This window comes from Strigops habroptila, chromosome 4, assembly GCF_004027225.2.
Source record: "Strigops habroptila isolate Jane chromosome 4, bStrHab1.2.pri, whole genome shotgun sequence".
Classification (NCBI taxonomy): Eukaryota; Metazoa; Chordata; class Aves; order Psittaciformes; family Psittacidae; genus Strigops; species Strigops habroptila.
Window position 1 is genome coordinate 5444095 of NC_046358.1, and position 17082 is coordinate 5461176.

Genomic DNA, 17082 nt, shown 5'->3' on the forward strand with positions numbered 1-17082 from the left:
CTACAGCACTCTGTGGGTACCAAGTCCAAGAATTTGCATTTATTTCTAACTGACTTTGTCTGTTAACTTGCTATCTCACCACCTTTCTTTGTTCTAAGCAATACTCAAACCAGATTTACATAATTTCACATAACCATATACCTAAAACAATAAAAATGCAAAGCTTGTAATAAACAAAGCTACTGAAATGAACCCACTAATCTCATATTACAGTCAAGAAGACAAAGTGCTTTGCTCTTTGAAGCACTGTAACACAGCTAAAACTTCACTAAGTTTTACCTAACAAATTTACATGTTGCAGTTCAGTTGGCTCAGTTGAGCCTGTGATATGAGGGAGGTCTGTACATAACCCAAGGCATCAGAGTCCTATCCCAAGACCTGGAGAATGTAAACATGAAAACAACAGTAGGCTGCAGATATTTCTCATTTTCTCACTGTAACTTATCTGTGTCTGCTTTAGTCCCATTTATTTCTCTCATAGTACCTCACATGACCACACAGGATCTCACAGAGTAATTTCAGTTGGAAGAGACCTTTGGAGGTCACCTCATCCAAGCCCCTACTCAAAGCAGGCCAATTAGATCAGGTTTTTCAGGGCAAGTTTCCTTCCATTCTCTGTTTCTTTCCATTCTCTCCACCTATACAGCCACATCCCCCTTCTTCATGCCTTCAGTTCCCCACAGTGTTACTTTTCACTACTGGGGAGCCAAAGCAGTACGTGAGAATGAGCAGAGTAGTCTATGGGCAGGAGGGGAATGAGGATGTGGTAGGGCAGATAAGGCTTAGCAGGAGGTGGTGGAGGAGAAGGAAGGGTGGGAGGAGATGCTGGGGAGACCAAGGTTATGCAAAGGATTGGGGAAGAGGCTTTGTGGTAGGAAGGAATGCAGTTTCTGTGCTTTAAGAGCTGCCCCTGAGCTTTTGTTTTAACTCCCCAGCAGCAGAGCAGCACTGCTCTTCATATGAGAAGACGACCACTTTGACCACTAACACCTTCGTGCAGAATGCTCCGATGCCCTTGCCTTATGCAAAGTGAAGAATGTTTGGGTGCTGAGCTGGGCATTTGCTTATGCAAATCAGTTTGGGTTTCTTTTAGATATAACTCATTTTCTGAGGGTTGCATGTTTGCTTTTAGAAGCCTAATTCTAGAATTCTTCTTTAGACATTCCCTCTTCCATGTTTTCCCACACACCAACACTCTGTTCCTTTCTCAGTCAGTCCCAGTTATCCACTTCAAGCTCTTTGTTCAGCTTTTCTTCATCTCTAGACTCAGCCACCAGTCGCCTCCATATTTAGTAGATCCCAGTTGCTTTGTTTTCAATATCAGCTTTCAACTTTTGCCCGGCTAGTCTTATTTCTTACTCTCAGACCAACTTTTCTCACATGTGCCTCCAGTCAGCTTCTCTTTATGCCTATTGTTCTCAGTTCCAATATATTTGTCCAGCCATTTACAGTTTTCCCATCTCACTTCCTCTTACAGTTTCAGTCTTATCACCTACTGACTCCCAGTTTTCTTCCCTCCCTCCCATTTCAACCAGAGCTCCCTACTCAATATTCTTGTCCTTTGAGGACATATTTCTATCCTCTCTCACAACCTCTACCCTCGATTTTCTTCTCCTCACCCTTCGATCACATATTTTTATTTCCTTGTCCCACTCTACTTGGTGTGTTCCCTTTTCTCTCTGAAGGTGCAATTCTTTGCCTCCCACAGGTCTCCCCTCCATTTTATATGCACCTGAGGAAAATGCTATTTGAGCACAGAACGTACACAGTGTTTACTCTTAGTTCAAGTGTATGGATTCAGCCCAAGTGCCACAGTAGCCCAGAGATAAATGCAGAGAAAATTCTGCTGACCCCCACACCAGACTCAATTGGCACAGTGAAAACTTCTTCAGAGGATAAAATCTAGAAAGTTGTCACTGAGCATATGTAGACTGCATTTTTTTTCTATAGTCCAGAATATGGAGCAACTCAGGTTGGGTATCCTGAAGCCAGTTAAAAGTAAAGCAAGTTGACAGTCAAATGTCCAGCAAGATCTCAAATATGGGGTGTAAAGTGTAGGGATGCAAAATGTGCAGAGAGAAGCTCAAATAGGCAGGATCAGTGTTACCCAAATCTCATAACCCCTTGAAAATTCAAGTTCTGCCAATGAGGCCAAGTGCCTTTGGACCACACACCCCAGAGCTCTGTGTTCCAAAAGCACAAATGAAACAGTCTGTGGGGTTTCATGGTGTGCAGCACTTTAGCGAATGACTCCTGCAGGGCCCGTGCTCTGCACTGAGCCAGGTCAGCTACCTCACCATTCACACGAGCAAACCTGCACTCCTGGAACTGAGAGTGAATTATACTGCCTTCTCCTCAGAAACTGCTGAAACGTGGAGGTGATATTTTCACAAAACAAAATTAAGAGGCAGAGACACAAATAAACAGAAATAAGAAATCAAATAGTATAACAGAAACTAAAAGCAAAAAAAGCCCAAAGCAGAAAAGTAATATATAGATTTTCCACCTGGATAACTACATTTGGGCAAAGTCGTAACCATCTAAAAACATAGCCTTTTAATAGAAGTCAGAGAGTCATATCAGAAGGAGGTGCTGCTAACTTTGTCTATAAATGATAAATCCTCAGGGTTTTCTGCATAAATCATGCTGCAGCTATCCAAAATCACGAAGATACATCACATGCCTGTCACTGCAGGCCACCTATTACTGTCATTTTTGAACCTGACTTTGAACTTCATGATAAAAGCCACTGTCTAAGGCACAGAACAATTTAAGACTTGCAAGATAATTCCTCTGACATGGAAGGACACCCTTTTCCCTCTCATTCACTTCTTTAGCAAAACTGCAGAGAGATTTATTACAAGTAGCTTCACCGTGCTTGTGCATCAGTTCCATTTGAATATAGGATGGAACTTCAGACACTTTCTAAAAAGTTGTGTAGTGTTGTGCTGCACTGGTAAGTAGGTGTCACAACCCACTACACATCTATTTTGGGCCAGTGTAACCCTTGCTATCATATATTTCATTTGCATAGCAGTTTTGTTATTAAAAGTGTCTAACTAAATAAATAAATTAAATGTAGAAAATGCTAGAACAAACTTTACTATTACAACAATGCTGCCACCTGGTAACCAGAGGTGTAATAGCAGAGAAAACATTCATTTTGCTCTGCCTCCGACATGCAGATAGATTGAAAGTGTTGTTTTAAGTAACATTTAAAATAACAAAAGCTGCAAATTTATAACTGGTATAGGGTCATTCCCCTACATCAGATTAAATTCTCGTGGCTCTGTTTCATTATGGGGAAGAAATAACTCATACCCTCCCCAGATTAAACTTAATTCTGAATCCTGGAAAGTATCTGCGGAGAATAACCAGCTAAGGGACTGGCTCATCACAGTACTTGAATTAAGTATGCCTGATTTTGAGCACATAAGTAGTCATGTTAGGTCCATGTTTATTCATGTCCTCCAGTAGGTTGCTGAATTAAAACTATACCACTAAATGTTTACAGAAAAAAAATCAAAACGACTGTGAGAAAGATATGGAATACAGAAAACGAAAATCTGAGAAAAGAAATCCAAAGAAAATAAGATGGCAGGTATTTTCATGGAAAGGAAAATGCTACAACCACATTAAATAAGGAATATTTATGGAAGTAGAAAAAAAAAACCACATATAAAGGTTGGGAAACACAAAATGCATTGGGAAAAAGTTCCCAGGCACTTATGATGATCCGTAAGTCTAAAATAAATTCTAAGTATCTGTGACAAATAAACAGGAGAGAACGCAAAACAGAATACTCTTATTTACATGATCCCAGCAAGCATCACTGAGGTGAACTCCTGCATCCACTTCTCCCTACATTAATAAAGAAATGCAGAGTACATTGTCTAGCTTTCTTTTCTCATATACAGGGCAAATGCTTCCTCATCTTCTTATACATTTTTAGCATCCTGTTACTATAAAATATTAGATTTTGTGGATTCGCATAAACTTCTTTCAAATTCCCTAGGAAATAACGGCTTATAGACAGTCTGGGATACTACCCTCAAACAACATGCCCTTAGAATTCAGTCTAATGAATGATTGTATCTCATTTGAATGACAGCACAGTTAAGATCATCCCATACATTTCCAGATAAATCATGCAGTGGCAGAATGAACTCCCCATTTGCCCTGGAAGGAAGCAGGACCCTTCCGTCACTGTCCAAGATACGTGCCTGACAATTTTATAGGCAAATACCTGACAATAAGAAAGCAGCAAATAAAGGAAAATGCTTCCATATGTAACGTTGGGTTTAAAAGTGTTGTAATGTAGATTTACACAGCTGTGGGTTTTGTCCTAAAAAAATTGGAGGTGCTGTGACAAATGTATAGAAAACAAACAACATTCAGAGACTGAATGGGAATTTCTGTTCTCTGAGAACAAGAGGGTATTCAAATTTGAAATTGGAAACTTCAGAATCAATAATTGAATTCCTATATTTACAATGTGTATGTCAACAGTGGAATCACCATTATTGGAGAGTATTGAGTCCAAGGAGTTAATGTCATTTTAGGAAGAAATGAGTATTTAGGTGAATCAATAATATTGAGAGTTCCAAGGACTTTGAATAAATATTTAGGATGTACTTAAGCCATTATCTATGAGCATTCAGAGTGAGTTCTGTGTTAGACATGCATTATCCTATATTGAATTATCCCAAGGTTCACAGTTCTTGCTTTGAAGCCCCTCCTACTGGACACTCACAGAGGACAAATACAGGCTTGGAGTATATGATAAATACTACAGACTACAAATATAGGCTTGGAGTATATGATACATACTACACACGTAAAAAGCTCTGAACAGAGCATATCGGCTTTCAGTGAAAATAATTATTTCCTAATAGGTGAATGAGAGAGGATGAAGTAGCAAAACTCAATTCTCTGGCCAAAATGATTCCCGAGGAAGATTAGTATATTCTGATGGCATTTACAAGAGGTTCATTTTTTAAAATACTGCAGATATTTTATTTAAATACATTTTAGGCACAGAATCATAGAACGGTTTGGGTTGGAAAGGACCTTAAGATCATCTAGTTCCAACCCCCTGCCATGGGCAGGGATGCCTCACACTAGACCATATCACCCCTTATTTCAAGGACACATACTGGAGAGGCAACTAAGAAGTGTGGCTTGGATCACAGTCCGCCTCTGGATAATCTGCACACTTTGCTTTTCTTTCTCTATGGTAGCTCTGCCTCCTGCAGCCTCTACTCTCAAGGGTTGCATGGAGACAACTCTCTTCCCAGAAAGGATATGGATGTAGTTCCAACAGTGTTTGGGATCCGCTTTGGAGAGAAGAGGGAGTTAACGGCAGCTCTCTAATAGGGAGAAACATTGAAGAAAGGAATAATGATCTTCACCAGTTGAGTGGCAGATTTTTCATACTGTGGGACACGAGCCCTTTGAAAGAGTTCAAGCCAAAACAAGTAGCTGAGATTTCCTGACTCCCAGTGAAATGCCCCCGACACAGGAATGTAGGTCAAGAACATATCATGCTAACCTGTGCTCCACTAGAAACAGACACAATGGAAAATGTACATAGGTCACATCCTGCCCATCTTTCTCACTCATCTGAAAAAATTCCTTCAGGGGAAGCGGAGGAAGTATTTGGGCCCAAATCAGGAGAGGTAACAGCAGTCATTCTTGCATGTTCACATTTGCCTATCAGTCTACCCAAAGAGTCAGATGTGAAAGACAGACACAAAGTACAGTGACTGATGGGCTCTGTGCACACTTGGCTATTCTGAGTTCCCTGCCAAAAGCAGAAATCCTTTAGATTGAGGTTTTTACAGGTTTGTAAAACTGGAAAACCTGAAAACCACGTTGGTTTTAGAAGTTTTATTTCAACACTAGTGGCAGCTAAAATGTGCTCATTGGTTGGCATACAGAGTTTCTCTGATAAAGCTCAAAACTCAAAATGAGACAGATATGAAATGGATATAACACCAAGTCAATAAAGGGAGGATTGTCCACACTTACTATTTTACATACGCTAAATGTATGAATAAATAAGAAGCAATGACTGGAGCATGAAATAGAAATACCAGTGTAATTTTCTAGTAAGATTTCCCCCAGATCTTTTCTTTATAATTAAGCAGAATTAAAACTTTTAGAGGTATCAAATAGAACCTTGGAACTATTTTTAAAATGGTACCTAAAATTAAAAAAAGAAAAAGACTTGCTAGTTTTCAATAAATACATGCTGAGGATCAAGTGGGTGGATGGGGAGGGAGGACTGAAACTATTTCAGTAATGTCATGCTTCCTAGTTGTGACTGCAAATGTCAGTAGTACATAAGTGTCTCTGAAAAAGAAAGCTCTTTCCTGAAGGTTCATATTCAGTTCTACAAACACAGTCTTCAGTAGAAGAGAGCAAAAAAGAAACAAGAAAAAAGCTCTCTGATGGGCTGTTCAGGTCTTACCCAGTTATAATAACAAAGACTGAAACAGGCAGCAAGAATGCAAGCAGATCCATCATCAGAGTAAGTACAGAACCAGCATGGAGGAGATGTAACTATCAGATCTACTTGCTGAATGTGCTATAAACATGGCAGTGTAGGAATTCTTAATGCAATACATTATGTGAAGCTGGAAAATGTACTGTACGCATGTGCAATGTCATACTGTGCTCTGGTTTATACCAGCAGCCCAGTGGTAGCCAGACTTGGGTGGTTTGAGCTCTCTGGCTCCTGGAACTTGGCTATATTTATCCCAGCTGATGTAGCCTGTCAAGTGTGTTGACAAGGTGCCGTAGTTGACAACAGTGGGGAATCAAAGGGGAGGAGCAGGATGGGGGCTTCCACCAAGTGTTTCTTTAGGGGGTCTCAAAAGCCCTGTGCTCTCATTCCTGTTTAACTTGGACCCTGCTTTCTAGATACAACTGGGAGCTTTTCCAGAAACAAGGTGAAGATGCCAGAGCCTGCAAAGAAAACAGGTAAGAATCATAACTGACAGGCAAAACTTAACAACAGCTTGACAGGGAAAAATGTGAGTAGCTTTTTTACGCTAGAGAAATGAGATACCTTGGTGAATAAAGAAAATGAGAGAGGAAAAAGAGATGCTATTTTTTGAAGTTATAAATACAAGGGATGCTGAGTGATTTTTCAGAGAAATCCGTAAGTACTTTGGCAACCCTTAGCCACAGAATTTTCTCAGGAGACTGTGGGTGAGGAAAGAATAGAGATGAAATGCATTTAATTCTCAGACTCTTTGCATTTCTCGTTTCTTTTCCCAGTCACCTTTAGGACTCTGAAAAAAGCTGGTAGTGTCTCTCTTGGTCAGTTAGGCAGCATAAGCCTTTCCTGCTTTTGTTTGGTTTGTTTGGGGTATTTCCCTGATAATTTAGAGGAAGTGTTATTAGCAGATTTTTTTGCTACTTGTTGTTAGTGAAATCTCTGTGAAAATGAAATCAAATGGCACCTGGTTTAGAGCTTATTCTTTCTAGTTCTTCCAGCCAGTGACAGTAGAGCTCTAGGAAAAATAGAAGATATTGTACTGTAAAGAATAGATGTGTACTTCTTTTCACTCACCCTCCTCCATCCTTTCCCCTTGAGCTACAAGATAACTAGCCATTTTCAGAGAGCCAAGGTCACAGAGCAAGTCCTGCCCCACTAGAAAAACATCAGGAAAAGATTTCAGGTTTAGGATAGTTCTAATTTAACATTGAGAAATAAGGGATCACTCATAGACTGCTCACATAGGCCTAGTTTGGGGTATAAGGTGCAATGAATCTGTCTGAGGAGGAGGAAGAGAGCTTGGAAAGCAGAGGTAGGGAGAGTTTAGCTTCAAGACACCTGTGTGTGAGTAGAGGAAGATGTCTCAGGAACACTTTGTGTCCACAACTAAGCTGGGGAAAAACATTGTCAAAAGCTGAAGTTATGATTGTAAAGGGTAAGTGTGCACATATCCATTACACAGGGCTGGAGAAAACTTCTACCTCTGGGATTCTTCACTTTTAGATCTCTCAGTTCACTGATGCCAGTGCACACCCAGAATCACTACTACCTGATTGCACAGTACAAGGTGCATGCTTTTTTAACAACATGCAGTTTCCAGAGTTAATAATAACTGCTGATAGTTATTATTTGTGTTTTGCAAAGGACTGAACAGTCTCCTGTTGGGCTGGTAAATGGGAAAATGTCCCATGGTCTCAACAACAAAAGAAGAACTTGTTAAGAAGAACTTTCATTTTGGCCAAAATATTTGGAATCAGCCACTGCCAGAGGCAGAGCACAAATCCAGCCCATATCTCCCATTAAGAACTGCAAAGTGCTTTAATCAAAGTTAATCAAAGCATCATTAACTCCAACAAGATTCTTTATGTTTCCTCTATATGATAACACTAAAGCAACCGTGGTATCACCAAGCCTTCAATTTTATCACACTATAACAGCTTAAAGCTGCAATTTCTGCAATCAGATGGAAATAGAATCATATATAAAATAGAATACCAGACCCTGTAACCATAGAGAAAACCTTGAAAATATAAGCTGTAAATGATCAGCAATCACCCCAAAAATAAGACATTCATAATCATATTCTATTTTTAAAGTCACATGATTTTTGAGATTTATTGAAATGTCTAATGCTTGTGATTGACAACGCTGGCAAAAAGAAATATGACAAGTAGGCAAAATTTGGTAGTATGATCACCTGGGCAGTGGGACTTGATTTCTAATGGTTTAACTGCCTTTAAATTGATATTTTTAGCCTCTGTGGATGAAAGGCAAGTTCTCTGTGAAGATGCCTGCCTTTGCTAGCTAATGGTGAAGAGAAATCCTATTCCAGCTTATTTCTCCAGAGAAATCCAATAGGTGTCTAACATCACTGGTCCTACACAATCCCTATGAACAAAGCAGCCCAAACACTGATTATCACAGTAGGGGGAGGAAAAGCGTTTATTACCCACTCCGACGGAGACAGAACCAGTCACATGCCCTGTAACTTCTAGAGCAGATCTTCTCATTCCCCCAAGAGGCATTAATCCCTTTGGTTTTCTATTTCATGTTGTTTATATAGTTCAAGCCATTTCAAGATGGGAAAATGTTGAGTACAATCACAGGAGAACTGAATAATCATCTGGTGATTCATACTTGGACAAGTCACAATCCCTGTTGTCACATACAATATAGTTAAGACACTGAAGAACCCTAAGAGATCTTTTGTCTCTATTACTGAAATGTAGGCATCTGGTGTATAGCTAAGAGAAAACGCTTCATGCCAGAGAATGATCAGAGATATTCTGCCTATATCTGCTGTTTTAACAAACCTTTTCACATGTTAAAACCAAAACAAACCACGAAACCTAAACCAGTGAAATAGATTTTCCAACAGACATTCTTTTACTTTAAACTCTCCAACTAAAACACTTCAGGATGAGGCACTGCCCTATTTATTTACAGAATACCAAAAGAACTGTCGTAGCTTTCCCCCCTCCAAGAGCAACTGGATTTAGCCCTGTAGCAATTTAGTGTCAGAGCAAACAATTATGCATTGAAAAGCATCGCTTTTTGCAGGGTTCTGTTGCAGAAACTTTATGTTCTTCTCCCTTTGATTGAAACATTTCATAGTTAATCTCTGTTCAAAGCTTTTTGCAAAGCTTTGATGGCATATTTTTTTTTGCTGTGAAAATTCAGAAAGGTTAAAAAAAAACCCCAACCATTTCCCTAACAATATTTTGTGACATTAAGAGGAAACAGCTGACCTTTTAAACACCAAATTTAGTAGATAAATGGGACTTAATGGGAAACGAGTGCATTGCTATATCTGGAAAAGGAGAAGTCTGGTATTACTCACCTTCTCTGAAAATCAGACAATTTTTATTCACATATTTTACAGACTGAGAGGTCTAGATTTTGCAGTTCAGATTAGGAAATTTATCACTGGTCTATAAATAATCTGGCTTGTAAATACACAGAGGCTTTTGGCATTAATAATAATCAATGTTGCATAGTGCAGAGTAAATTGTAGAATTTCAGTTTCAATATAAACTCATCATTTTATATTTGCAAGCACCTAGCACAGTAAAGCACTGCTCCATGGTAATGAATTTCTATGCACTACAGTAATGCCAAGATAAATAGTAATAATTCATATAGATATCTTTTCCTCTTTTTTAAGTTAAGACTCAGAGCAAGCCGAACATTATTATCCCCATTTTACAGAAAGTGTGATGGATGCAGAGAGAGGTGACTGCTTAGTGAAACTATTCCTCGCCTGTTGCTCATGTTACAGGACTTTACAATCTCAGCTGCTGAAGTAGGCAAGGAATGACGAGATTGAGCAGTTCAATAGCTTTTAGATCATGGAGTGATTAAGCTTGTAATTGCAAGAAGCCACTTAGGTCCTGACCGAGGAATGCACAGCATCTTTATATAGTTCCTCAGCAAGGAATTTACAAGCTGTGTTACTGAAGTCTGCTTGTCCACAGTCTGGCTTTTAACTCAATGGAAGAACAAATGGTGTAAAAGGAAAATTAGATGCCAAGTGTAAGTACTAAAGCAAAGATAAATTTTCAACATGAAGCGTTAACAAATTAAGGAATTCCAACAGATAATACTACTTTTGTAATATTAAATACATTGACCAGATACATTTTTTAATACCAAATACACAGAATGTGCAGTAACATAACTCAGCTTTGTGGGAGAAAACCCGTGAGTGTGTTTTCTGAGTACATTCATCACAGATTTCTGCTGCAGTTTGTACATGAGCATTCAACCAAATACATTAGATTCTGCTAAAACATTTATACCTTTACCAGTTTTCATTTCAGAAAGGCAGAAATACCATTTGAAAGCCTTTATCTAACACACACTCTCCCTAAGTACTCACCTCCCTCTCCTCAATGTACACATCACAAACAATGAATGATGAAGAGTTGAAGTCAGAGCCACCACTCTGGAAAACAGGATGAAGTAGAAAAAAACCCAAAACCAAACAAAACCAACCAGCCAAACAAAAAAACAACAAGAGGATTGCTCTCCTCTACCATTTCATCTAGTTAAAATCACTCTTGGGGAATGTACACTTCTTCCTCACTTTCAGTTCACAAAGTTCACACATACTTTGAAATTCAGTGGTTTTAGGAAAAGGTTTTCACCTAATGCTTGTGATTCTTAACAAGCCACATTATTTAAAGAATGTGGCTATTAACTGAAATCATCCCAGTTATTTCAGCATTATTTTAATATACTCCCCATCTCCATGTTTTCTGTCAATCATCAAATAGGAATGCCTCTTCTGACTTCTAATTTTTACTCTTATTAGGGATAAAACAGTACTTAGTAGCTATTACTAACAATTTGATGCTGTACAAAGGCAACAGGAAAACAGTCTCTGCCTCAAAACACTTACAAAATAAATACCCAGTAAATAGGTAGTTCAACAAGAGGGCAAAGGAAACAATGATTAGTACAACAGTGGGCTGGGTAGTAGCTTAGCTGTTTTCTAGGCTTTTGTATAGGAGAGTATGAACACGTTTTGAAGCAGAATAGTAAACTAGGTTGATGGTGGATGTTAGAAAGAGATTGCTTCAAAGCAGGTCAGAAAGTAAGGGAGAAAGCATGAAGGTGCTTGCATGAAGATTTAATAAATGGCAGCAGTAGGAAGCCAGAATACTAGTTTTATTATTTTATTTAGGTGAAAAGTCAAGGAAATTGTTATTTTTGGATCTTAGATTATTTCATTCTAATTTAATTTGGCCAAAAGCAAATGTATTTTATATTTCTTCATCCTCCTGATTGAAAGACTTATTAATAAATCACTATCAAGATGAAATCGGATCATGGATCTCCAAATAGAGCTTCTTATTACTAAATGATGAAGCTGTAGCTCATGTAACATACATAACTGTATGGCTGATGTGTATATCGTCAAGTGTTCCAAGACTTTTAAAGGATGGGTGCTGCAGGCAAGTTGTGGTAGGAGCAGCATTAGCCACCGAAAAGTTTTCTGCAAGACTGCAGACCACATGCAGCCTGCCTCCTGTTCTGCCTGGGGTAGAAACTTGATGGTTTACATTACTCAGAAGTTATAGGAATTTCTTTGCATTACAGAAGCTAGAAGTCATTAGGAATGTCAGGGATATCAGAAGGGAAGTGTTGAAAAGTGGCTCTAGCCTAATTTTCTTTCTTTAGCTCCACACCACTCTTTTCTCCCTATGTTAAACTCCCCAGAGCAATTCCAATTCCATCCCCACAAAACACACACAGAGAACACTTATCACTCTCCCTCCCTTCAATAATTCCTGTCATCATCAGCACTGGTAACTCATGTGCATTCTCCAGAATTGCTATAGTATGTTAGTACTAATGTCACCCTCCTCTCCCTTTGTGCAGGGTGGGTTAAAATTTACTGGAAAGCAGAGAGTTATCAAAGTGGGTGGCAGAGGACATGGCCTACTCAGCCATCAGGTGTCCCAGCCCAATGGCATGTTCAATGGGAGCCTGGATAAACGTGTGATAGTGCCTGACAGGCACAAGAGCCGCAAGACATTCCACAACATCACATGAAAGGTGTCACAGTCAGGTTTTCCACAGCCTGATGGTGGTGGTCGTATCAAAGAGTGTTTTGAGTATGGGATGTATATATGGAGCCCAGAGGGGTGTATCTGGGTAGAAGCCAAATGTTGAAGTGCGAGATTGCTAAATGGGGAATGCACTTCTGATAAAAACAGGCAAATGTGGTGTTTTCAGGACAGACAAGAATTTTTTATGGTGGTGCTTAGGAACATTCCCAATGAGGAAATAGCTGGATTAGATTGGAGTAACTGCATAAGAAACAAACCCAACAAAATCTGCTGGTGAACTTGGATTTACATGTTACTTAAAGTAGCAGCCACAATGGAGAAGAGTAGGAATATTTGATCTCTCAGTTCTCTTTTTCTATTAAGCAGCTCATTTTTCCTGCAGAAGGAAGAATGATGGAATTCTCTTCACTTGCTCGTTCAGCAATATCTCTTCTTTAACAAAGAAATTTCCTGTAAAATCTCCAGCTGTATAATGCTACTTTTCCTTTGCAAATATGGAGAGTGAAAGATGAAAGGGAATACAGATGGATACAGACACACACTATTTTGGACACTGTCACCCATCGACACTGAATCTCAAGTGCAGGAATATGACACTTAGAGTGTCCTCTAACTGTAAAAAAGTGGGTTCTCAACAACTGTTCCAGCAGACCTTTATTCTCATGGGAGATCTTGGGGTTTTCCCATTTTATGCTTTAGTGGAAGTATTCAAAATAATTTTAAGTTGGAACTGAAATTAGTCTTTTGGCAGGAAAGGGAGAGAGGAAAAATTAAAAAGACAAGGAGACCTACTTGTAAACTTCTACATATGTATTTAGATTTCCCAAAAGTCAGAAATAGTATGTGGTGGTGGTGATTTCTCACTGTGCACGTAGTTCTGGCCAACAATCTGTTTCTGTTGAGTCATGTAAAGTAAATGTAAGAAACTTAATCACTTTGCAGGGTGTGCAGCAGAGCAGAGAGTTACTTCCAAGTATGCATGTCTTGAAACCCTGCCATTTGTAGGCTGGAACCTTTACAGGCCACATTGCTGTTAAGTAATTAATATATTTATAGATTCTTTTGTGCTAAAATGGAAGAGCAATGATGATAGCACTCCGAGACAAAAAACATGCCTCTTTGCTGCTTTATCTCTAGCGTCACAGGAAAAGGAGCCAGGCAGTAGGTATTTCAAGAGTGGGTTCCAGAACAGACCTAGCTCCCCACTGTGCAGTATCCTGGCCACCTTTATATGTCTTTTGAATTCTGTACATCAAACCTGATGTCTGCAATAACTCTCTGCAATTATTCACAATACATTGCATCAAAGAATACCCCCCTGTGTTATTTACTGAGGTGCAACAGTGTATCAAAAGCCGAGCAACTGGTAACAGGCATTGGAGCATCACTCTGTAGTAGGGAGCACTACAGGATACACAGGGCTATATTCTGTTTAAGAGCAATTACATCTCTTACAGGCCTGAGGTTGGAAAAAAATCAAATAAAAGCATTCAGGGACATTCCACTTTCAGAGGAAATTTCACACACGTATCTTACCATGGAAGAAAAGCATGCAGAGGAATACAACAGGAGCTCAGACAAGGCTGCTATACGCTCGGTGCAAACCAAAATTTTTTTCTCATCAGATATACAAAATGTGAGGAAAAAAGAAGAGAAATATGTAGTTTATGTTTTTTATATAACAAAGAGAAGCAAAATACAATACATACTAAATTCTAAATTATTAGCAATTGATACTGATTTTTAAGCAGCTTTGAATCCTTTGCAGAATAGTGCAAGACACATGACGCATATTACAACTGAAGTACAAAGGTCATCAGACCAAATCTTTGCAGATTTAAATCCACTGAGGTCAACTGATTTATGCAGTCTGAGGACATGCTACAAGAATAGAGATTTTGTGCAATGATCAAATGGTATTACTAGAAATATAATATTCACACTAACTAAAGCACCTTCTTGAAAATGAACATAAAGTATTTCTTTTAAGATATTTCCATGCCAAGTTCCTTTCATTTTTATAAAGCAGAACCAAAAGTTTAAAGCTAATTATAAACATTGTTGTGGTGTTTGGAAGAATTCTTGTTGCTGCCCAAGTAGGAGAGCCATAGACAATTTGCTACAGAGGTAACAGGTATAATTAAATGAGTTGGAATTACTAATAGTTTATAAAAGCCTGGTTATGCAGGTGTAAGCCAATAAAAAGATGACATAATGATGCACAAAAAACACCCAGTGTATGAATCAGAATGTTAATTACTGGTATTTTTATACACGAACATAATTCATTGCAATTAGTGAAAAGAGAACAGATTTCAGAAAGACAGGAACATGAACATAAAATGAAAAACTTGATTAAAAACAAAGTTGAAGAAATATAAATAAATGAATCAACTTAAAGAAATTAGTAAAACTAGTTACCTTATTAAAATCTAATCTCGAGAAAGATTAGGCTATTCATGGACAAAATCACAATATATTACTTGCTTTCCAAAGTCTTATCCTATTGCTTGCTATCAAAATGCTTTGCTAACTTTAATTACATATGACCTAAAACATCATGTGGTTTATGATTGCTCACCTTATATATTAATAATTTTATTAATTCTCATTATAAGCCTTCAAGTGCTTCTTCACACATAGAGAAAATATTTTGATTGACCTTGTAACTAATTAGAAAACTAGTAGTTCTAGAGAGCTCTGTAGACAAGTAGTTTAACTTTTAATGCTGAATTAAACATTTGAATGCAAACCACAGTTGATATTATTTAGCTGGTATAAAATTACAAAGGCCATTAGAGGAATGTGCACTAAAACCTTGAACAGTCAAACCAGAGGATTAAAGATGAACCATTCATTCATTGTGCCATATTAGGTCACAGGTTACTGCACAAACTGCAATATTGTTGGAGGAACAGATCCTGAGCCTGTTTAACAACTGTATTAAGCAACTGTTAGGACAGAATTAGTATTTCTAAATAAACCTGCATGGCAAATTAATGCAGAGAGTTAGACATGTAAGAATACACATCATGCCATGTTGTCATATATCAAAACCTTTACTCATGAAAAACCAGAGTTCATTATGGGGGGAAAGAAGGAGTGAGATGGACAGTGAGATGAGTTTTCTATCCACTCCATTTTATTTATACGACATCTCAGTCAGAGACAGAACTCGATAAACTCAAAGGCAGTTCACAACTTCTCTGTGGAAAGTGTTGTAATGTATATCTTGCATGAGCAGATGGGAGAGCAAGGAGACAGCTGCTGCAGCCACAGCAGCTGACTACATCAGATAGGCCACAATTGCAAACCAGACTTTTGTGAGCCCTCTGTCTTTTCTTAGTGTCTGCATTTACCAAGAAGCCGAAGACAACAGAGGTGACAGCCGGAAGCACAGCTGTGTTTGAAGCAGAGACAGAAAAAGCTGCCGTCAAGGTGAAGTGGCAGCGAGCTGGCACAGAAATCACTGAAAGTGAGAAATATATCATCAAGGCGGATGGAAACAAGCATTCACTGACAATCAATAATGTAGGAAAAGAAGATGACGTGACATATGCTGTAATAGCTGGAAGTTCCAAGGTCAAATTTGAACTCAAGGTCAAGGAACCAGGTACCGCTTTTCCTAAGCAATTCTAATCTCATCAGTATTTTCAGTTCCACAACCTTCAGAAATGAGGCCTACAGGAATTAGCCTGTCCTAACACCATGAATTTTCTTTACCAGAAATACATATGTTTTGCCCAATTATTTGAAGCTACTCATTAATATTAAGCTGAGGAATACAATTCCTGTGGCTAAGACACCCATTTATAGATGTCAGAAGTCCACACAGTGGAGACCACAGAAGAAATCTCAATTTATGTCTTTAGAATTCTGTCAAGCTTTTCAACTTAACTATTGAAAACCAAAGCAAAGCTACTCTAACCTAACCTGACCTAAATTAGGTAGGTAGTTTAGGTCAGGTATTTTCATTTTTAAAAAATAATTTATTTAAATACAAAATTGTCACCACTGACCAAATATTACAAGTTATGCTGCAAGGTTTTAGGAGCTCATACATTCCACAAAACTGTCTCAAAATCACCTGCTAATAACAATACATATTTCAAGAGGGACTTGAATGCAAAGAGTAACTTTTGTATTATTTGTATCACCTACAATAACTATCTGTGTAAAGGATCAGTTTGATGGGAAATTGAAAAGCTTCTCCAGGCTTTTCTTGGGAAAAACTATAAAGAGCCAAATTCCTTGGAATGTTCTCATGAAAAATGTCTGAAGATGCTGGGGATAGAAGAAAACACTCATTTTTTGAAACATTTTGACCTTCTCAGTCCCTTTTTTCCCCCACAAAGTGGTCCCCATTTAACTTTTCTGGTATTTTAAGTTTCCATTTTTATTTTGGTGACAAGCCTTAAACTCAGCTTATTCTTATACTAGTTCTATGTTCCTCATTGCCTTTCAAGTTAGTTCCAGGTAGATCCTGCTACAGGCAGACAGCCA

At 38.4% G+C, this 17082-nt stretch overlaps 2 protein-coding genes across 2 annotated transcripts in view; one reads left to right on the forward strand and one right to left on the reverse strand.

Moving 5' to 3' along the window:
- The window catches only part of SLC39A13 (solute carrier family 39 member 13), a 139773-nt gene that overhangs the window by 76537 nt on the left and 46154 nt on the right, over positions 1-17082 (reverse strand). The gene's annotated exons all lie outside the window — the stretch shown is intronic.
- The window catches only part of MYBPC3 (myosin binding protein C3), a 59608-nt gene continuing 49357 nt past the window's right edge, over positions 6832-17082 (forward strand). The window contains exons 1-2 of the mRNA XM_030482772.1: positions 6832-6984; positions 15926-16192. Of these exons, the coding sequence (XP_030338632.1) occupies positions 6960-6984; positions 15926-16192 (292 nt within the window). The 5' untranslated portion in view covers positions 6832-6959. The remainder of the gene's footprint in view (positions 6985-15925; positions 16193-17082) is intronic.